This window comes from Bombus bifarius, unplaced genomic scaffold (genome assembly GCF_011952205.1).
Source record: "Bombus bifarius isolate JDL3187 unplaced genomic scaffold, Bbif_JDL3187 scf7180000007966, whole genome shotgun sequence".
Lineage (NCBI taxonomy): Eukaryota > Metazoa > Arthropoda > Insecta > Hymenoptera > Apidae > Bombus > Bombus bifarius.
Window position 1 is genome coordinate 4541622 of NW_022884352.1, and position 23088 is coordinate 4564709.

The 23088-nt window shown below is 39.6% G+C and overlaps 1 protein-coding gene across 1 annotated transcript in view; it reads right to left on the bottom strand.

Annotated features, from left to right (window-relative positions):
- The window catches only part of LOC117206597, a 73067-nt gene that overhangs the window by 12948 nt on the left and 37031 nt on the right, over positions 1 to 23088 (bottom strand). The window contains exon 4 of the mRNA XM_033446076.1: positions 22230 to 22444. Coding sequence (XP_033301967.1) covers positions 22230 to 22444 — 215 coding nt within the window. The remainder of the gene's footprint in view (positions 1 to 22229; positions 22445 to 23088) is intronic.

The following is a 23088-nucleotide window of genomic DNA, read 5'->3' on the forward strand; positions in this document are numbered from 1 at the left end:
TTTCAAAATGTTTTATATTATCTATAATGCGCATACGTCAAAGATTTTTGGCTCTAATTCGATGGTCTAAGATCATCGCATCTGGAAAGAAATAATCAAGAAACGAATTTTTCGATTGAATTATTTGATTGAATTAGAAATCCAATTTCATCTTGATTGGAATTTTAAATGATAATTTCCATAGAAAACGTGACGATCGGGGAGAAAGATTAATGGAATTGTTGTTAGCTGCACGAAGTCAAAGTTTAAGCGAATCATTAAACGTCTATTTCCGCGTGATCGACCACCCAACGCGAGAATCTGAAACCGAGCATGCTAAAAGACGTTTTGCGTGTGAAACCGCGGAGGTGTTTCGAAGACACGCATATCTGATATTCTCAGATTGCTTCCTGGGTTATTATCCTCTAAGAAATCATAGAATCAGTATGATTTAGTTCATTCATATGCAGGCTCGATAAAATGCTGCTTGGTATTTTAAATTTGCAACAACGAACACGTTTCTCGTACGGGAAGTCGCTCAGATGTTAAATTATCGTAATATCAATCTTTGTGATAGGCTGATATACCCATACACTGATACTAATTATTATTATAATTTTAAGACACTGTCTATCATAAGTATAATAAAATAACTCAACGTTTTTGAATTCTTTTATGGCGTAATTAACATGGTAAGGAACAAAATATGAAACCGTATTGGGAAATAATTTAATCTTCTTTTACACAGGTCATCTTTCGGCCACTATGAAATTTTTCAAACAAATGGCATTCGTCCCAGCTATTGGAAGATAGAACGCTACATTCTTCCAACCTTCTATTTTTTTCAAACTAATTTCAAGTTTGGATAAACCTCCTCGTCAGTCTCGAGGCTATTCGTCCAGGAAATTTCAAAATTTTTAAAAGGTTCCGATCTTCTCAGACTTTGTGGCTAATAACAGGTTTCGCTATGTAATTTGAAAGAAGTATAACGCAAGGAATTTTTGATCACGTGAAACCTTGTAACCGAGGATTATCATTATTATCTTGTCTGTCATGGTTGGTACAATCCCGATAAGAAAATTCGTTATCGGAGCTATGGGAAGGCATAGCATGTTTATTACACCGAGAGGTTCAGGATGCGTATACCTCTTGGCCCCTGGCACGAAAAGGCCGCCGGTAGCCAGGGGTTTTATGCAAACGAACTATCAGCTGATTCATCACCACCGCCTCTTAATTATTACTATTAACGTTCCTATGACTTTCTCACCTGCGGTAGTTTCAATACCTTCCTAGCAATATTTATCGCGCACTATACCTGCAATTAGAATAATTTTATAGCAGCCAGGTTGATAGGTGCTGTACCGAGAGAAAATACAAAGAGGAAGGTTGCAAGTATTCATGGTCGTGAAGATTACAGTAAAAAAGATAAAATTTATGTAAGAAGCCAGTGGTTTGAAGATTAACAATTGGCCTTTTCCCCTTTAATCTATGCGCTGTACTATGTTGCAACCGATGCATATTAATGACGCGTATAAAACACGAATGTTCTTCCACGGTTTCCGTTATCCATTTGATTCTCTGCCAAGTTGGCAGATTTCTTTCGCTGCGATTAAAGGAACTCGCCGAGTAAAGCGGCTACTTTATAAATATTGGATCATACTCGTAAGAAAAAGGTAATGAGTATTCTTAAATTATCAGGGAAGAAGTTGGACCGATCGAAATGTCGGATTCATATAAAATGACTATTAAAAGCATATGATAAAAGATGGGAGAAACTGCTTGTACGTCGGGCGACACTCTACCTAGACCAGGGCACACATCGCGGGCAAGATGGGAACTAGATGTCCGTTCATCCTTACTGCATACTCTCAATAGTCTCAAGGACCCATTATAAATCTCAGGAATTTGCTAGCTAGGGTCCTTATTGTTACTACGGGAAAGTTAGTTCTCTCGCGTATGATGCTTCCCACTAGCAACTCTCTCGAGGGGACGGTTAGCACCCTTCCTCACCAACCAACCTAGAAAATTAACCGATTGACAGCGAAGTATTTCCCTCACTCTCCCAATGAAACCTTGCCCTTGACAAATCAGCTCTTTCTTGTGGATTAGACTCACCCACGACTAGCTTTCCTCCGACACAGCATCGTCACTTTACTTCACTTATTCTTCGTCGTTAGAATAGTCAACGTGTCATTACCGGGTTTCTATCCTTAAAACGATCGCTTATTTAACTTGTACATAACCATCAGCGTAATTATCTTCTTTACAAGATTGTTGGAATAAACATATTAATTTATACCTGTTAATTCAGTGGCGTCGATTATCCAATCGTAAGGGGAATTTACCACTCCCGTTGACGAGTTATCTCGCGAACGGTCGAAAAAACACTGCTTGCAAAGATTAAAAAAAAAATAACGAGTTCGTAGTATTGTAATCGAAATTTTATTCAAAGAAATTTGGAGTACATTACTGCAGTTAAAATTTGAATCTGTATCTGAATTTGATTTACAGAATCATTTCGAGAATTATCAATGTAATAAGAGAATTCTAATAATATAAATTAATATCGAGATTGGTCGAAACGAGTTATCGATGAACGTGGCGAACGTAGAAACTTTGGTTGTACTTAATTGATGAGATTACTGTAACATTAAATATATAAGTTTTACATAGCCAAAAATTTCAAATGGGATAATAATTCTTGAAGGTTTTAATCGTTCCTGATGATCATTCATGTGAATTTAATTTGTTGCGAGTGTCCGCTTACTTATGAATGGGGATATGCGCTTTTCCGAGGGTGTCAAGAGCTTCGCGTAAAGTCAGCAGCAACACGGCGAGATTGCATGCCAGGAGAATGCACGCGAGCATGCACACGTAAACACCGGAGCGTGATTCTTGTCAGAGATTTATATTCACCCACAACGGCGGATATTAATTCCGTCCCTAACCCACGGGAGATTCTTATTAGCCGGAATTTACGTAACATCCACGAGAAGTTGTTATTTCCGTGGCTCGTTCCTTCGATTAGCCACCAGGAAGCTGTTCAGTATCCTTGGAATGCACGTGGGTGTGACTGATGCACGCGAATTTCAACCCGCGAAGGTTGTGCTTGATTCGACAGATAAAAGCGAAATATTTTTGTACAAATCCTTGGCTAAGCACATCGAAGTGCTTGTCGACGCAGAGTAATTGTTACTGAATACATAGTACAGTAGAGAAGTCTCAGGCTATCTACGATAGTAATTTCCTAATGGCAATAAATTATAGTTTTAAGAAGTGTTCCTGCGTGATACTATACGGAAACGAGTTTTTAAATGTTTCCTTCGGTAGTTTCCTCCGACCTGCGAACTTTTTAGAAATATTTCAATAAATAATGTGCTGGTTTACAAAGTATTACACTCAAAAGATGTGGTAACCATAGCAAAAATCTGCTCGGCTGTATCAGAACACTTGTTATATATTTGCTTGAAAAGTGAAAGACGTCAAGTCACAAATACTTATACCTTTTGTAAATAATTCTTCATTAAAATATTTATGTCGATACATGCCATAACACGTATCAAACGCGCATTAATCACACCACTTTCATCTTGATAGCAATCAAGCGGCCTCAACTTTTTTACGCCTTCTTCGGTGTTGGAAAAGCAATGGCAAGTGGCCAGGATAGATCGATAAAATGGGAATTATCTGGAGATTCATCTGCGGACGTATGCAAATGGTCGAGTAGCGCATCCTCTGTGGGATTCGCCCTGCCCGTGGGCTACTTTGTCTACTTATTACGATATATCTAGCAGGCTGGAGCATTTCTCGGGTTCGACGTCCGGTCAGTTCAGGCTGCGACTGCAGCTGCAGCTGCACCGGCGTCTACGACTCCACCACGTCTTACGCCACGCGCTACGAACTGTAATCCTTGTAAACACGATCTTCGTTGCTCTCCAGCTGACTGGATTCCCTTGACTGTGTTCGTTCAACGCTCACGAACATTTCCTGTTCACTCTTCTCTCTTTGCTAGCCTCCTTGGACTATGCTGATTTTTGATCATTCGAATCAGACAACATCCTCCGATCGTGATCTTTGATTTATTGCTTGAGTAACTACGTCTCTTTCTCGATTAATCGTTAAGTGTCTTGTATCCTCTTTTTTATATTTTTTTTGCGACGAAACCCATCATCTTCTTCGATTTAAGAAGATTTATCGTTAGTGACGTGTAGTGATCATTAAACGCCTTGTCTTTCACTCTTTCATCAACGTCTTTTGCCTTTCACGTTGATAAACTCCATATTGAAAAGTACAAAAAAACGATGATGTTCATGAACAGCCATCATCAATATAATTGATATTTGACAAACACTTTCGTAATCTCTGTGAAACATGTATTCGCACGAAACATCTTCTAACTTCTGCCTATATTTTCAGACCTTTTTCAAACTGTACCAATATAATCGTGATCGTCAGATCTCGTCGCAGTGCTAATGTGTTCATTCTAATGAAATTTTGTGTTAGAAAAGGTATCTACAAATATTCGAATACTTTCGTGACTTCGTATACATCTCACTCAAAAGATCTCTCAATTTTTTAGACTGGTACCAAGTCTCGAATTTGTTCTAGCGTTAATAATTTCTTGAAGAAAGATGCATAGAAGCTGAATAGAAAAAAATGTTTGATCGAGAGGGTTGAGATATGGGAATGCGTCCATCTATCAAGTCAATGGAACTATAGTTGCGGTTCTGTCAGATGGTTACCTGCCATAAATAATTCTGACGCGGTTTACGTTACTTGCCAAACCAATAAAATGTATGTAACATACATAAAGACGTACGAAGACGCGTAAAGGATTCGTAATGCGTCGAGTATACTCGTCGAGCATTTGCTAGACGAGAGGAATATCTGTTTAGGAACCAATTTATCATCTATATGGCAAAGTTCATGAAAATACGAAATTTTTGCGCTGACAAATAAGTCAGTGCGGGCCATTCGAGCTAAGGAAATGCGAATTTTGTTAATACCTACTAATCCGCTTACCTTGGTTGCCAATAAAATGTATGTTTTTTCTTTATTTATTACAATTTACAATCAATTCTCGCATTGAGGATTTTCAGTAATTTTTTCTGGCGCAGTGACATGGCTAATTATTTATAATAAGTTAATACCTATTATAGATAAGTATAATTTATAAGTAAGTATTATAAATAAGTAAATATTATTTATTTTAGATAACTAATTGAATCTAGCGTTTAGGTCTAGCGGGTAGTGTCTCTTCAGCCTGCGGATCTGGTCCGACGTATCAAGTAGTCCAGTAATTAGGGGGTTCCGGTGTTTGTTGACTCTTTTGCTATATCTGTCGCTATATTTTGCTATTTCCTCTTTGACTGTTGGTATCTTGATACCAGGGTGCATTTATAATGGATCTTAACGTTTTCGATTGCAAGCGTTCAAGTATTTCAATGTTGGAATTACTTGCTGTTCCCCATAGTTGGATTCCGTAGGTCCAGACAGGTTTTATTACGGTCTTATAGAGGGTAATTTTATTCTGTGTGTTTAGTTTGGATCGTCGGCCAGTGAGGCAATAGAACTTTTTGAGTTTGTCCTTTAGTTGCTTCGTTAATAAAATGTATGTAAAATACATAAAGACGTACGTAAAGATACGTGAAGATTCGTTATCGAGTCTGTAGCCGATGATGTCATGCTGCGTATTCATGTTGGACGATGAAGGGAGCCACGTAGGACGCGTGATAAAATTCCTTTTGTCAATATTTGCTATTCATCCCGACCGTGGATCTTGTTGCATTAGAAACAGTCATTCATAGACGCCATGTGAAAAAGATGGATGTTTACCATGCAGTTTCGAGCGACGAATGCCGTTTACACGACAAGAATTTTTGTATTCCCCACGCCTGTAAATTATGCGGTTATTTCGTTCGCGATTCCTTATTTTTGGCTGTATTTTATCGATAATTGCATCTCTTAACAGGTCTCTTACGATTATGGACTTATCGTGGAAAAAATAATTTCTTGCGCGATAAGCATCTCGCGATACTCGTTTCTTTAAACCTGAAATAATGATAAGGCTAGGAGGAATCTTTGCACCGGAAACGGAGTTGATCTCTAGGATGGAAACTGGTGCATCGATATCACGATCCATTTCTTTAGCCCCAATAATTGTAGTTTTCTTTTCTCATTGCATCCGAGGGAAATTCCGCGTGTTACGAGTAAATGAGGGTCTTAAAGGAAGAATGGTAGTACAAGTAACAGAACTTGTAATTTAAATCCTTTCTTATAGATGTGTATACATAGATAGATAGATATTATAGATAGCCATAAAAGCTTGGAAATTCAAAACAAAATCCTGCGGATAATTACATGTCGTTTCTCGTATTTATCTTGAAGAAGAAAAATTACCTCGTACCATTTTTCTACTGAGTAAATCAATTGCTAGATACAGTACAGAGATTAGATATCGAAGAAAACAATGTGGATTTGAAATGGCGAAAAATTCGATTGGAAGGAAGCTAAACGAAATTAATCGATCACGTCGAGTCGCGTAACTCGAACGGCAATTTCCAAAAGTGTGTCAATGAAATTCCAAGTGTGTCTGTGGAACGCGTAACAATGCAGAGTAACATAATGCGCTGCGTACGTGACACCTGCAATGACATAAAAGCGTGTTGGAAAACACGGCCAGATCATCCGTGTGGTTCTTTATCGTCTCTTACGTAACGCGTACTAGCCTCTGCCCCTGTGACGCAGGCTGCCTCGTTCAATAAAGATTATTTATTTCGCTTGCCTGGCACCTTGACACCTGATTAACTTGCAAAATATTTTATCATATTGTAGTATCGTGGACAAATGGCCTAAGAAATATCGGCTGAACCATAAACAATATCCCGAAAAAACCTAAGTGCTCTTAGGTAAAGAGGGCCTGGGAACTTCAATGGGCCGGGCGGCCCATCAATGCGTTGTCGGTCCTTCAGTCGAATAGTTAGGCAGACAAAAATTAACGGGCAGTCGTTATTTGGGAGTCGTTACCAGCGGGTCGTTACCTGAAGGGTCGAGTTGTGAAAAGTCGAGTTAGGAGAGTCATGAGAGTCGTGAGTGGAGAGTCGAGTTGTGAGGAGTCGAGTTGTGAGGAGTCGAGTTGTGAGGAATCAAGAGCTGAGTTGTAAAGATGTTGTGAGTTGTGAATTATCCATTCAGCCTTCTTAGTTATAGCACATTACTGTATTTAGTAAATAGATCTATCTATCGATAAACTTATCACATAGGACAGAAATCATTGGAAACCCTAATTTCTAATATTTCTGAAAAAATAAAAATCCTATAATATTTGGAAAAATTCAAATTCACGTGTCGAACGGTTCAACTAGACGGTGAAACGCTGTTATATGAAGGAAAACATGGAATAAAAATTGGAAAGTCTGTATTAGTCTGTAGTCAACGATCCAATGAAATTCCTGCCAATTTATTACTGAATTTCACGCGAAGAATTTTTCTTATTTATTTTCCACCGGTAAAGCGAACTTTTTCGGTTGATTCTCAGAAGTAAAAGTATATTTTTCCGCGAGGTGAGTCATTTTCAGAATCTGTGGGCACAAGGTTGTATCCTTGTCACTTGGGCGGCAGAGTATTAATTCTAATCAGTAGGTGAAAGTCGAAATGTTTGCTGGTGTAGGCGAGACAGGCCAAAACAGGTATTCTGTCGTGGGTGGATTTCGCTTAAAAAGCAATCGCGATTCTGACCTCCCTTCGTGGCCTTGGACCTCGCCTTTTCTGAGAAATCGAGTTCTCCCCCTGGCGACTAAAGTATCCTTCGGTCCGGAGGACCAGCTTCTTTCTAACAATTCCTTTTTTTCCCCCTTTCGTTTCTCCGTATCGAATAGTAGAGTGGAACATTTCAGAGCCTTCTCAAACAACAGTATATTTTAGTATTCAGAAGAAGAGAAATGCACAATATAGTGAAACAAATACGATAAAGAAGACTTATCATCGAATAAAAATCGTCTGATGTTATGGAATTTTAATTATAGACGTTCCTCGCTCGAATGTTTCTGATGACGAAACTGTTGTTTTGTAAGGATACCACAATCATTGGTTTTTTGACACAACTAACTAATGGCTAAACGTATATTTGCTTTCAGTTTTGTTATAAAATTTGAAATACGTTGAAGAAAAATTTGAGACGCGCGAGTGTCTACGTGTATTATCTGCAAAATCTATAAAAATAGAAGTGTTTGCTATGAAACGGTGAGAAACCAGATTCCCTTGCCCTTGATTCTCTTCTCTCTTCTTTTTTCATACCAATTCCCTTGGTATCTAGCGGAAGCTGTAGTATCCTGATCAAGAGAGGAAATAGTTTCTGATTAGCGTACGTTCGCATGATTTAAGAAGAGTAAAGAAAAAACTATAACTTGAAATCAAGGAACCGGATCCTTGGAATAATTATCCAACCATAGGAAAGTTCTCGGGCTTGTCGGTGAGATTAATCGCGTGTAGAGTTTCCGGGAGATAGATACGATCTTGTACCGCGATATTCTTCCTTCGGATGCTGTACCTGATCGTACCGAGCATCCTCTTTTTAAGAAGAAAGCACCGTGAGTGTAAAACGCGGAAGGTGAAGGGTAAATACGAGACAGGTTAACGAAGAAAACGAAGAAAATAAGGGCAAGGTGGAGAAGAATTTTCTCTCTTCCTCTGTTGGTAGAAGAGCGAGTTAATGACTCCAGAACGCCGAGAAGTGATTTCAACGTTGTCGCTAGGCCTGCTTTCTTCTCGTTCGTCCAGTCTCCTTCATTTTCTTTCTTTAATATCCTGTCTCGTACGATTCTGTTCCTCTCCACCGTGAACACGCCTCGTTTAATTTGCTCTAGAACGCGTCCAACTGCTTCACTTTTTAACCGAATACTTCATCCGTCTCGCTGCACATGAAAATACTGGAAAATTGAAAGGCACGTAAGAAAAACCTTGTCGCTGTTTGTCTTTCTATTTAATGGCGTCTTTAATTCCTCTTGAATATCATCAAATGTTCATTGTGTTGCGCAATTTGTATGCGTGTGTCTGTAATTATATCGTAGAAGAATTAAATCTATTTTCATTCGACAAATACAGCGCGACTCGCCAAAGTAATTTGAATACCTATCATAAAATACCTTGGCGAGCATTTTACATTATACGAAACATTTTTTATTTTTATTAGCGTCATAACGAGACACGACTATCCTGGTTGTATTGATAAAATTTGAAAGGAAATTGCAAGACATTTATTGTCTACCATGATATATTCTTCCCGCACCTTCAACAAATCCTATAACCTCATCCTGTTATAAAATCGGTGTCAGCAGATTGTATTTAATCGGACAACCGGAAATCCTTCAAAAATGAACCAATATACAGGTTCGTGTTATTCTTTTCTATTCGTAAATTGCTATGGTAGATCATTGAATCCCCTTGATTATAAGCTCCTTCTAACTTGCAACGAAGGACAGCCGAACGACACGTTGATTAAGATATACCTTGGTGATCGAGTTGGCAGGGATTTACGTTCGATTCTGTCCGACGAAGGACTCGTAAATCTAGATGGAATCCTCCCTCGTGATTATTCAGTGGCTCAATGTCCACAGGAAGTCGATCCACGGTACAACTGGTTACTTTCTATGAACAATCGTATAAAGAGTGGTACGATCGAGTTTAGAATATTTCCTATTCAAACATCGAATCGTGTCTTCGAGTTCCTCTATAAATGAAAGCCAAGTTTCATATTTACAGCGTTTCTTTCACCAGTTCTTTGAAACGATAAATTCAAACATCGTTTTACAATTTTTTCCACACGACTTAAAGTCAGAAAAGTCTACGAGAACGAACTTGTCGCGTTTGTCTTTCCTCATCTTCTATCTACCTTGGCTCTGAAAAAGAAATTTCTAAAACAGTCAACGCGTCAAATAAAGATGTCCAGAGCTTAAGAAACTCGCCTAAAGCCTAAAGCAAATGATTCTTGTGCAAAGTCTCGGTCGTTACGGTCGGAAGATAGAACCGCCGATCATTTCAGAGAAATTGGTTGATGCTTAGGGTTATCCAGATAATCGTGGTGCGACGACCTCCGGGTGTTCGGGGTCGTCGATACCTCGGCGCCAGCATTGTCCAGCGGATCAGGCTGTGGCGTCTCGTCGAGAGAGACTCGAGGGAAAGACAGTAGAAGGCTTCCTTGACGCGGAATAAAGATGGCGAGCCTCTTCAGCAAAAGAGGAGACGATGAGAGACCGGTCTCTGGGCGAAGTTGTGCAGTATCCTTGCCAGCGTTCCGAGCGTCCTCAGTCTGAAAAACTGGCCAGCAGATATGGCTGCTCGCCCTCAGTCAGAGGTCAACGAGGTTGGAGGACCCGTACTTTGATTCAATACCATAGTGACTCTTCTCTGTGTTTGTCAGTGGTTCTCACGGGTACGCCTTTTTTTCCATTCGCTCGTAATTGATTAATTGTTTCGAAGAATTGCAAAAACTTCTTTCTTCCTATGGGATGCATATATGGATGCGTGTACTATAAAAAGCTGCAAATTTCACTTGTCTCATGGAGGATAGTGATTCTCTTTGCTTTCTTACGAAGATTTTAATCTTGTTTCTGTATAAAAGATTCGATCAGCAGAGGGTGGATCGGTATTGTTTGATTCTTTATAAAAGCCAGGAACACGAGTTCACCGCAACCTGCAGGAATATTTCATGACAAGCTTCTCAGGCCGTAAGCGGACCGCGGTGCATTATTATTCGAAATGCACCGCAACTGGGATCATTTTTACGACAAGGGCCGTGTTTCGATGTCGGTAGTGGACGCGTTAACAAGCAGAGTACCAGTTTAACTCGAAAGGGTTTGAAATTGCGAACAATAGGCCATTTGACGAAGCATTCTGACCGAACGTCCTACCACCACCGGCGACCTGATCCACTCCACTGTGTGGGCAAGAAATATGCAGCTTCTTCTTCGACCCTAGAAGGCTTGCAGCCGCTGCATACGTTTGCCAGAGGTTCTCATCCCACCCCAAAAGGTCTTGCATTAACTCATTGTTTCCGCCAGAGAATGAAAAAATTCCCTAACATGGTGCTTCATCCTCGGAGACCTGCGTTGAACGTGTCACGAACGTTTCTCTCGATCGAAATGATCGATCATGAACGCGAGAAGTCGTTCGTTCGCGATCGTTCTTTTTTTCTTCGGTCGATTATTCGCTGTAAAGCAAACTGATAACCGGAGGAGCGTGTCGAGGGCATCGAGAAAATATAACGGGTGACGTAACGGTGTTTCTATTAGGAGGGTAATACGGTGTAACAGAGAAGCTCTGCCCGGCATTAAAATTCCCCTGGTGTTTTTTTGTCGATCCGGCCTGGCCGCCATTATACCACTTAACTGCACGGCGTTGCCAGACGGCTGACCTTGAAGTCAATGGTACCACCGATTCACATGGGAGTCTGATTCCTAATTAACGAATTGTGAATAATTTTACGCCTACGTTGTGCTGTTCGAAACGGTCGAGGTTGACGTCAGAATTTGTCTTTCGGAGTCTACAGACTTGTATTTTAAGGCTCGTATTTTAAGCTTTCCATAATCGCATACAAATTCGCCTGATTACAAGACGATATTTAATGGATTATTTTAGACGGAAGAAATTGTAAGTATTTGTTGATAACACGTTATATAACGGTTGTTACAACTGACGAACAGTTAGATAGAAATACATGGTCCGAGTATCGAGATATTCATCGATAGAAAGTCGGAGTGACGAGAGAGTAGTTGTCGTCTGTGTCAAAGGAAGGAAAGAAGAGGCGAACGGTTTCAGAAGAAGAAGTGAACGTGGACGATTAATTTTTACGTACCGAAGGTGCCTGGCAATTATGCATAATCGTGTGATGACCATCTTGCACCTCGAGGTACGTACCATCTTTCTCACGATGATACCACACAATGCACCAGAAAATCATCCCTTGGACGAAACAGCGAATTCTTCACATTCCTTGCAAACTCTGTAACCCTCACTGCGTACCAAGAAAACAGAAACTCTCTGTGTTGGAAAACAGAATTAAGGAAGGTTGGAGAAAGAATGAGAAACTACTGGAATTTTAACGTCAGAAATAGCATTGAAGAACGATCTTCCTTCGCTTGGCACGGCGAATCCTTTGCACCTTTTGCAGTCTGAATAATCTACATCGCGAACATCTTCGTCACGAAAAATTCCGTAGCTTTCGTTAAACAAACAATAGCGTCTCAAGGAGATTTCCATAGTTCACAATACTGTTCGAGCATTAAATCTCCTCTGATTAAGGACGCTCGTAAAACGGGAAGTCGATTGATAGACAAATTTGCGACGTTCTCGAGGTGCTGTACCCCGAAGGCTCGAGATCGACGAAGAAATAGGAGAGGACTGTCGTTTAGCAAGAAAGACTGGTGGTATAAAACTCGCGTGCAATTTATAAGCCGCGGGCTACGGATTTTACGATGTAATTGGGCCTGGAGCAGGGCAATGGTGTATTCCTCTTTGTGTAACCGGTGGTTACATGTAGCTACTAGAAAGATATTATACTCTTCAGCCGTGTTATCTACCGAGCAAGGGCAACATTTGCTCGGTTAATGTTGGTTACAGAAGGATGCGCCGCTTGCCACGTAGAAAACGAATTTATCTTGAACTTTTCCAATAAAAGCAGGCTTCACCGGGTTGTTTTTCATTCGAAATTATCAGTGGCGAAGGAAATAGCTGATCGAGACTTGGAACTGATAGTCGAAGAATTTAACGATATCCCTCTTCCTGGAAATGGTAGAATGTTGCAGAAATAAAACTATATTTATTTCTATGAAACATCCATCTTCAACGTCGTCTATCCGTTCGATAATCAGCTACCTGTATCGTTTCCTGTACTCGAGATACGCTTATATGTGATTTCCAAAATACGTTTCTACCAATAGAACGGAGAAGATCGTGGTCTGATCATTCGTTAATTTGGACTTTATAATTACCGAGGAAGTGCAGATGCTTGTGATAATATCAACGTTGTCTTTTATTGATATTTACTCTGTTTTATTGAAATCATAATTATCTGTGTGTAATATATTTTATATACTTAAAAGTGTTTAATATTTATTTAGAAAGCAATTGGCTCAACAATGATTCAACGAACGCAATATAGTCACGTGCAATGCGTGATACGGAACATCGACGAGGCAAAGGATAGCTAAGCGGGAAATGGGTTCCGTTAAACGAATGCAACGTCGACAGGAAAATGAAAAACCATTATCTCGATGTTGCTCAACGATTACCCGAGGAACGTCTGGGAAACTCTGCCTTCTGATTCAGCGAAATCGTCGACGCACCCAGTGCAACAAGTTAACTCGAATCTTTTCATCCTTCCGTAATGCAAAAAATTCCTTCGAAGGAGAGTGATCGCACACACGAAATGACGAATCTTTTCTATTTTCGCAACTTCGACAACCTTCGTTGCAAACAGAAACTAACAGAAAGGTTCGAGAAGAAACATAGAACTATTTCAATTTTACCCATGCTCTGGCTGCATCTCATAAATCTTCGGTTATTTTCTCCTGCATACTCTTGGCGCTGCATACTTTTCTTTGGTCCCGAACGCATATTTCAATTCACCTTTCATTAGAACGCGGCTGACACCAGGCGAAATTGAGTGCTGATATTAGCAAACGAAACACATCGTATGCCACAGAGCTTTTTTTTTTCTCACAACCAACCAGTTCTGCATTTATACGTGTCAATTAAACGGATGAAGAATTGCACGAGAGTCCGTGGCGTTAACCAGCCAATGATTCTCGGAATGCGAATTTCCGGCGATTTAATGGTAACACAGTGGTAACTGTACGCAGTGTACGAGCCCCTATATCGTTGTACACGCTCGTTGCGACTATGTATCCGCAAGGCCATCGTCAAGGATGCCGTGTAGCAACAGGCTACTTAGAACTGGATACCGGTGAAGCTACCCATCTTACAATTTACTGCAGCTGTCGAAACCACTTTTGTTGCCCCTGTTAAGCGCCTTGTCGTTTTATCGAATGACGTATAGGTTGCATTTTTGCGAACTCGATCATACGTCCCTAGAGTCTCTTAGAGTTTCATTTGCACACGTTTTTCATTGCGGTGCTACGTTGCAAGGGAGCAAGACTGATAGGCAATTACATTCGGGGTGATGAATGATTAATTCACGGTCGATTTGTCAACGGCGCGCACGAAAACATTTATTTCACTTGCCGTTTAATGGCTATAGTAATGGAAATAAAGTTTTAAAATTCCGTACAACGTTCTATTGGTAGGAAATTTGAGAATAGTCTCGCGGAAGAGAGATGTTAAAATAAAATTGGACATTTTTAGTCAAAAGTTCTCGTTCCTGTCTGATATTGATATTTGTAAAACGGTTCGCTCGACAAGACAAAGTGAATGACGTTTTCTTACATGAGACCGCGACATTCTTCGCAATATGTGTCACGATTAGTTTCGTTCAAGTACTGCTGTACTTGTGCACGATAAAAAAAAATACCATGGAGAACTTGCGAGAAAAAGTTAATCCACGAAGATTTTATAGAAAAAGACGTAAGTGATTTTTCGAATCGTGAGAGATTTTTGACTTTACTAGAGCGTAATGTCAAGCTTTGCTTCCTCTCGCTTTTTTCAAGTATGCGGTTTTTATTCAGTGCGGTCTGGCTCAGTTTGAGAGCGTGAAGCATGTAATTGCAGTCTATCCCTTGGTGAAATTTCATTCGGAGCAATTTCGTTACGTGACATGGCGTAAAATTACCCGTGCTTCTTCTCAACTATACTTCTGCACCCTTAAGGATGTTAAAATTGGCAAAAAAGTGAAAGATAAAGTAGAGGTTCAAAGAAACCACCTTAATGTAGAGATTCGAAGAAACCACTGCATGTGTAATACGCAGTGGCTAGCAAAAGCACTTGAACGCTCACCATAGAAAACTTTTACGTCTATATTCTATGCTCTGTGAACGTACATTTTGAAATATTATGTACGCTGTAATGGCACATGACTGTCATGATCGTATTTGTCAAATTTTAAACCAATCTGAAAATGTACATAGAAATTACAGAATATTTATTGCAGCCATATATTCAGTGAAAAGTTAGTGTTCAGCAGGAAATGTTATTAGCGTGTTAAACGTATCATAAATGTTAGGTATTCTCTTAATAAGTATCTTGCAATTTTTATATATATTTTCAGATTCGTTTCAAACTATACCAATATAATCATGATATATTATCGAATCTCGTACCAGTTCTAATGTAATTTCTAAAAGGTATTTACAAGCGTTTGAGTATTTTAACGAGTCCGTATACGAAATGAGACACAAAATTCTGATGCATCGCAGCTGTTCATTTCCTGCAATTTCGCCGCTGCGTATAAGTTCGATCGAAAGTCGTGCAGTGGAGCCAGCGCGAGATGAAAAAATATTTCGGTGAAGACGTTTATGTAACGTCGTCGAAAGTTTAAGACGCACAAGTCCATTTTTGTGCAGGGAAAGCAATCGATTTCGAAAGACAACTGACCGACTTAAATTGTTCCTCTGGTGATTTCGAGATACCCTTCTTCAACGAATATGGATGAGGCGATTAATGTTAGCAAAATGCTAAACGTAACCTCGATGATACCAAACGGAATGGCAGAAGTGAAAATAATCGTTGCACGACAAAGTTTATGCAAATTGATACCAAACCAAGGTAGAGATTCGACGATCGAGGAGAGATCTTTGCAAACGTGAAAGTGATTCACGAGTCTACGCAAAATGCGTAAACTTGCCAAATTTTGGAAACTTCTCCTCGTTGCCGTCTCAATCGTATCGACTAAAATGACAAAAACATAAATACTCGTCGTATGACAAGATTTATGTAAATTGTTACGAAAGCAAAACTCCAGTCGGTGAAGAGAGATCGTGGAGGATTAAACGTGAAAGTGAATATTAAATCAACGCGTATCAGGCACGCGTAAATTTATAGAATTTTGGAAATTTCTCCTCAGTTGCATATTTTCTCTTCATCTTGCATACATCCCACGTACATTAGTTAAATACTTTTCACCCCGCGAAAATGAACTTAAGACGCGTGCAGCATTCTAATGATGCGATTGGTGTCGAAACAAGACAAATACAGAGGCAAATACGTGGAATTATAGAGAAAAGAATCGATCGGCGGACTTTTACTTTTACGAGCGTAGCGTGGGCAACTGTGGCTGCCCACAAGGTATCGTCCCACTCGCGATAGTCATTTTAAGGATCTCTCTCCTGCTGGACACGTAGCCGAAAGAGAGGATGACCTTTGCGTGTTCATAAAAAGAAACGGATGATGGCGACCTTTTGCTACTTTCCAGACTGTGTTCTCTTCTCTAGATCGAATTATGCACGAGGGAACTTTCGTATGGTCAACCCTGCGGAAACGGACTCGCATATTATTTTGAGAAATAATTTTCAGGAAGAATCACAATTTTAATATCAAAACACGTAGACGGTTGCTGGCCGTGAACGTTTCTCAGTAAGTCAAAAGCAGAATTTTGAAAAAAGACGGAAATTAAAAAAAGAATAGAAGTTGTGGTTAAAATATATTACCGTGATAGAATTTTTTTTAGCAAAAAGGATTGTGCGTCGAGAATTGCCCTAAATGCGTTAAAGTGATTTCATTTCTCAGGAAAAGAAAGAGACTAGAGTTCATAAACGTGGCATAACAAAAAGTATAACAAATTTTCGATCCGAGAAAATGATGATTTAACGATATTTTAATCGTCTATATAGAATCTTCTGAATTACGGTAAATCTTCTTACAGTGGAACACCGATTTTTCTCGATGAATTCTCTCACGTTGGTTGATTCAGCAAAAGAATAATTTAGTTGCTCTGTTCAGCCGCGAGGTTGTAGAATGTCGTACGTGCCCCGCTAAGATGTATAAATGGAATAGGGAAGCCGGTGCAAATAGAGATATGATGCCATTAATGAGTAACGCAAGCTGGCAACGGTGTTATTTGCATGCTTGTGCGAACATCCGATGCCGGTTTTAGCCTGCCACGGATCGGTTTACGAAACGCTCGCGGTTACATTGACTAGCGCAAGAAGATTCTGGCCGCTCTGTTCCTCTTGATTTTACTCAAAATTGGCCAGGCAAATTAGCTTCTCTGATACTTCTCCGTAATTCGACCCCGAGTTGGCAGAAACAAATATTTGAACGGAATAAAACAAGTAACTTTTTCATAGACTATACTTTGGTCATTTGCGAAATTTCACGTAAATAGAAAATGGAATGTTAATCCTCTAACTGTCGTCCATAAGTCACGGGACACTTGGCAACTTTTAAATAGAAGCTCGTATAAACCAATAGGCGTTCTTAGAACGTAGTATAGCTTCACTTTTCTTATGATACGTGCGATCGATAAGCGTTGAGTTCATTTTATAATTCCATATCTATTTATGCTTATCCTAAGTGTACGAAACCTCCAGTAACTTACAGTGGGAAATGTACAGGTTGGTTTTACAGGAACAAAGTGCTCGCAAGATAACGGGACGCGGTATCGAAATGGTACGGAACGAAACAGCGACCTAATATGGCCAAGCTGGGCCAACGAATTCGTTGCTTACGTAATCGCCTCCAAGTAAGATTCTTTCTTTGTGTGTTGGTCCACTCCATTATGTAACGTAATGAAAAAGACATAATATATTTATCTTCGTGAACTCCATTAAGCACACCTTCATATTAAAAGTATACCTTTGCCGGAAAATCAGAGGTGACTGAAATTCTAGTACTTTTAAATTAGAATCTATATATATATATATCGATAGTAATTTGTAATATTTTCATACTTTAAGAAAATACATATTAACGACAACTTCCTGGGATAAAATCCTGCTGACGATAATGAATTTCTTAAATAATGAAACCCTATAATGCCTGACATTTACAGAGTTACCAATATTTTTATTGCATATGAATATTTAAAAATAAATTTTATCGTGCCATAATATAAGCTAATAAACGATAAAATCCTCTTGAATCTTTCTACCTATAATTTTCTAACTAAATTACATTTTATCAAAAATAGGCAAGTATTCGGGTAATTTTAAGCGGTGGAGTAGGTAGGATATCGATGGTTGGTCGTAATAGTTTGCAAAAGCACCGGCGTATCGTAAAACTGTTTATTTTACGATCCATGGAAGCGAGCGAACGAGGATCACTATCGTCCAGGATGTCGAGAAACTGCCCACAGTCCCTTTAACGCCCACAACGATCACCAGGAATCAGCAGAGAGGTCAAAGACTCTCTGTTTTACCTTCTTCGATGCTGTTGGCGATCGTGCCGTATTCTTCTTACGGGGCAAATTGTTCCCTTCGGCATCCTGGCCCTTAAATTATGCAGACCTTCGTGCACCGCACAGACATTACTATTAACCGGAACCTTTGTCCTCTTTAATCAAGCGTACTTGCTTTTAGAACGCTTAGGTACACTATCGCCTGCAAGTATTTCGATTCTTCGAAATTATTGCAATTAAATAAAAGTCGTTCTCTTTGTTGTTCCGAGCTCATCCTACAAGCGAAGTCAGAGAGATTCTATACTACGACACCAAAGAAAATAAGCGATAACAAAATTTTACTGCAGGTCTTATATCTTTGAGGAAGTCAAGTTTGAAAAATTGTCAAGTATACGTGAATTCGCCTAATTCTTAGCTTGCGATTTAATAAATTATTTAATTACGATTATTGTAAGAGGTAAAAGATTTAGAATAAGAAAACATCTTTTTTTATTACGACGTAAAAGGAAAATAAAGATATCAACTTTTTAATCTAATTGCGTTAGGTGTCCAAGTGCTTTTGAACTTCACTGAACTCTTGTTCGGAAAATGTTTATCTGGTAAGACACGATTCGGCCCAATCTCTCTGATTCTTTCGCGAAAAAGGTTTCTCTTAGAGACTGAATTATGCAGAGTCTGGCTTTATAAATCAAAACTAATCAGCAGCTGTCGAGAGTTTTCTTGGCCAAAAATGCGAAAGATCGATCGTGATTACGATCTTCGCCAAGCGCTTTCATCATCAATATGCCGAGCTATATTCGCTCGAGAATCCTCGCAGTTATTATCCGATGATCCATGATGCTGGATACGTAGGTTTAACCTTGGCGTAGAATTCTTCTGTGTTACAATTTTAGTCTTGTTTTATCAAGGTGTAATCAATATGTATCAATGTTTCTTTTACGTTTTCGTTGAATCGAAGAGATTTATCGAAGAGATGAAAAGCGACTCGAATGACTCGCAAAGCTATTTCAGTCTTTCTGAATTAAAAACATACGATGTCAAACACACAGCAAAATTAAAAGTAAATACATGTTTCGTACTATTATCGTTATATACTCATCATAGAATTCTTGCAAGAACCAGCATTAGTTTTTGCATCATTCTCTGCACAAATAGCGACGGTAAAGTCAAAAGGATTCAAGATGAGTACAGATAAGGAAAGACTAGTTCTGCCATTTGCTACGATCACATCTCGTAAATACATTCGATTAGTACGCTCCAAGTGTTCCGTGAAATGTTAGACCGCACCGAGGAGCGAGAGGTTTTTCACTGTTCGATGAATATTTTATATCCCTCGAATAGCATTGTAGATTCGTATCGTGGTGAACCACAACGCTCGCAAAACCTAAGGAATCAAGTATTTCGTAAATCGATCGAGCACCGGTCAATTTCTTTTCCTTGATTTTGCATGGAACCCATTGTCTCTGGACGGGGCAACGCCCAGGAATGGTGAACACGGAAGAGATAATTGTAGTATGTCTCTTTCCGCGTCCAACCACATTTTCTCGTAGCAGCTTGGGCTGAATATTTAACAAATTACTTTTAACTGATGAAGCTAAACATACGAAACCAATTAGAAACCAAATGTATGATGTACACGTAGCATACTGGAGAGTGAAATTGTTCAAAATAGTTTGGTCGAGAATATGTTATAAACGTGTTTCTTTTTGATAAAATTCATCTCACATTTTAGTGCATTGTACGTTCTTTAAAGACCCCTTTATATAATATCTGATAATGAGAAATTTGCTCTTCTAAGATTTAATTCAACGTACCCTTTAACTCAGCTGTACTCGACACAATTATTTGTTGCTTTTCTATCGTTGAAAAATTTCTTTGGCTTCGGGAAATTACGATAAAATCGTTACTAATATACACACGTGATTTCTTGCTTCAATTCCATATTTAAGTTTCCCTTGATACACTTGTTAGGTAGATGATACGTTTACACTGTACATGGGAGTGTGTGTGTGTAAGCGTGAGAGGACGTCCAGGTCTTAGTTGAGACAAAAGACTGTTGTTAGATGTTGGAAGCTTCTAGAATAGTCTGTTTGACAAGAAGCGTGCGTAATATATGTGTATCGATGTTGTGTGCTAATAAAGTTATTAATTTATTATACCTTAACAACGCTAGAAATTCCTTTATTTATCGAGACAAGAATGAGATTGGGATTTAAGAATTCAAAGACTCGAGGACCAAACTAAAGAATTATCGGTTAAAAACCGCGAAAAAAGTCAGAGTCAGCGAGTGGGTAGATGTATCTTGCGTCTTATATCTTCTGGTTGGATTGAAAATCGTGATCGGCCAGTTCATTATCAGCAAATGGTGGAAGGAGCCAGTGTTCCGTTAAGGACACCAAGAGCACGCGTTTGCATGCGCACGGTATATCGCTGACATGAGGCGTAACAGCGTTAGTCTGCTGCTGGCATACTACGTATCTCTTGCAACGCTCGTAAGAAGAAGGCCGTAAGTCCGGTCACATAACGGTCCAGTTATGGTATAGCGAGGAAGCGATCTCTCGCCTCGACACACGATTCCCTCGTTACACAAACCAGCCCCTCCTCTACCACTCTGTATTTCCCTTCTTCCCTTCTTTTTTCATTTTTCCGCCACTCGCCTTCCACACGCCACGATTCTTCCCAAGTCCACTTCTTCGCACGATCGAAAATATCGTAAATGTCGCAAAGTATCGACAGCTGATCGTATGTGGATCACATCGAAGGATTCCAGTTGGATATTAATCAAAATTTGGATATTTCGCCATTCAAGCGTCAATAACGTTAAGTGATGGGGGTGAAGTATAATATTTCTAATTAATAAATGCGGATATTTACAAAGCATTGTGCTCCAACTTTGATACTTTCGCCAGTGAAGAGATAGCACAGGGTAAACGTTAATTTTTCCTCGACAAGCGAGAAGAAAGTTTTATCGCTTTTAAAAGCTATCGAAATGTATTGCAGTTAATTTCTAAGTAATTGGATATCGCCAAATATTGACAGTAGCACAGTTTGCGCGGTCTTTAAGCCGCGGGCAAGCGTTTCAACTGATTCTAAAATAATTGGCAATATCGGATCGATGATATTATCGCGAATCTATATTTACGACATGTTGTCAATATTATTGATCATGTGCGAACCCCTTTAGCTAAAGCTCTTCTCTCGTCTCAAAGCTCCTCTTCTTGTCGGGTAGTCGCGCGTACATTCACGCCTCCGCAGTTTTTTTTCACCCGGTGCACAGTGTACGTGGACGTCGAGTCGCATGAGCGATCGTGATCGTTGATCGAGCTTCCTCGTGCTCGAATACCGTAGACATATTCCACTTCTTTTGCTCTGATCTCTTATGTAATCTTCTTTCACGTCCAGAGACTTGCGTCGCGTTCTTTCGCGTATCACGATTAGTCAACTCATCGGAGTTTTTGACTGGGACGAGAAAAGAACATAATTCGATGCACGGAACACTGTAACGATGATTTGACATAGGCTTTCTTGTCGGTTGCGGGATACTATGGTGGAGCATCGCATTCTTCGATCATTTTGTTTGAATTATTCTCGAGAGATGGCAATTGCTCGTTTAACTTACAATCTTCCAACATGGGAAAGTTATTTCAAAAAGGAAATTAATTGGTCCATTATTCCATTAATTCATTGGTTCAAACATGTTCGTTTTATTTATTCCTCCGAGAAATGATAATCGCTTGTTTAACTTACAATCTCGTAACATTGAAAAATCGTTTGAAAAAGGAACGTAATTGGTCCATTATTCCATTGATTCATGAGTTCAAACAGTTTTGTTTTAGTTAGTCCCCTAAGAAATGATAATTGCTTATTTGACTTACAATCTTCTAACATGGAAAAATTGTTTCAAGGAGGAACTTAATTGGCTTAATGATGCTGCGAATTAATTTCTGTATTAATTTTGCCGACTTACCAGCTCGGTGGGCATTGTGTTGCAAGACCTGAGGGGCAGATTGTAGGTTATAGGGGTGCGTTGGCTTCTGTACTCTTGCAAGCAAGAGCTGTTCTTCGACAACCCCCGTGGATACACCAGACCATGGAAATCCGTGTTACCCTCCGTCGAAATGTGGACGATTATCGACTCGCTCGCACACTCGATCTGCACGGTGCTTGCTATCGCAGCGGTTGCTGAAAAATTGCAAAAGCATTGGTATTTCGCTTGCTATTGGTAGATACTTAGACACTACATTTACATAATTCTTGGTCTACTTTTTAACGCGCGCTGTGCGAGTGAAAGGAACGAAAATGGTTTCGAATTAGCGAGAAGTGGAGCGCCGTAACATCGACCCAAATTTGATAATAGAATATGCAAATTTTTGCTTTTGCAATTTCGAGAAGCGTGTACCAATCAAATTAAATACTAGTAAAAATAAACGCTAGAAGACTGGTGGTTTTTCAGAAATCGATAGTTCTCTGTAAAGACCGATACTTTGGTTTGGTACATATTTCCAATCTGGTTCTTCTCGGTCGATCTTTTAGCCAACTTTCCATAAAGAATTCTCTGCTACGTTTAACTGTAAATCGAGGTTAGGCATGAATGATATAACGGTGCCGTTGGCCGATCAATTACAAACAGTTCGCACTTTTATCATCGGCGACAAGTCGTGTTCGATCGAAGCGTCACATCGTCCGATTAGGATCTCTTCCTACTCGGTCACTGACTGTCTGATACCACGAGTCTGGCACGATAATTTGTTATTGGTAATTCGGTCCACGTTTGTTCGGTCAGCGAGCCGCTAGCTTCGAGTTTAATAACCTCCAGTTCTTATGAA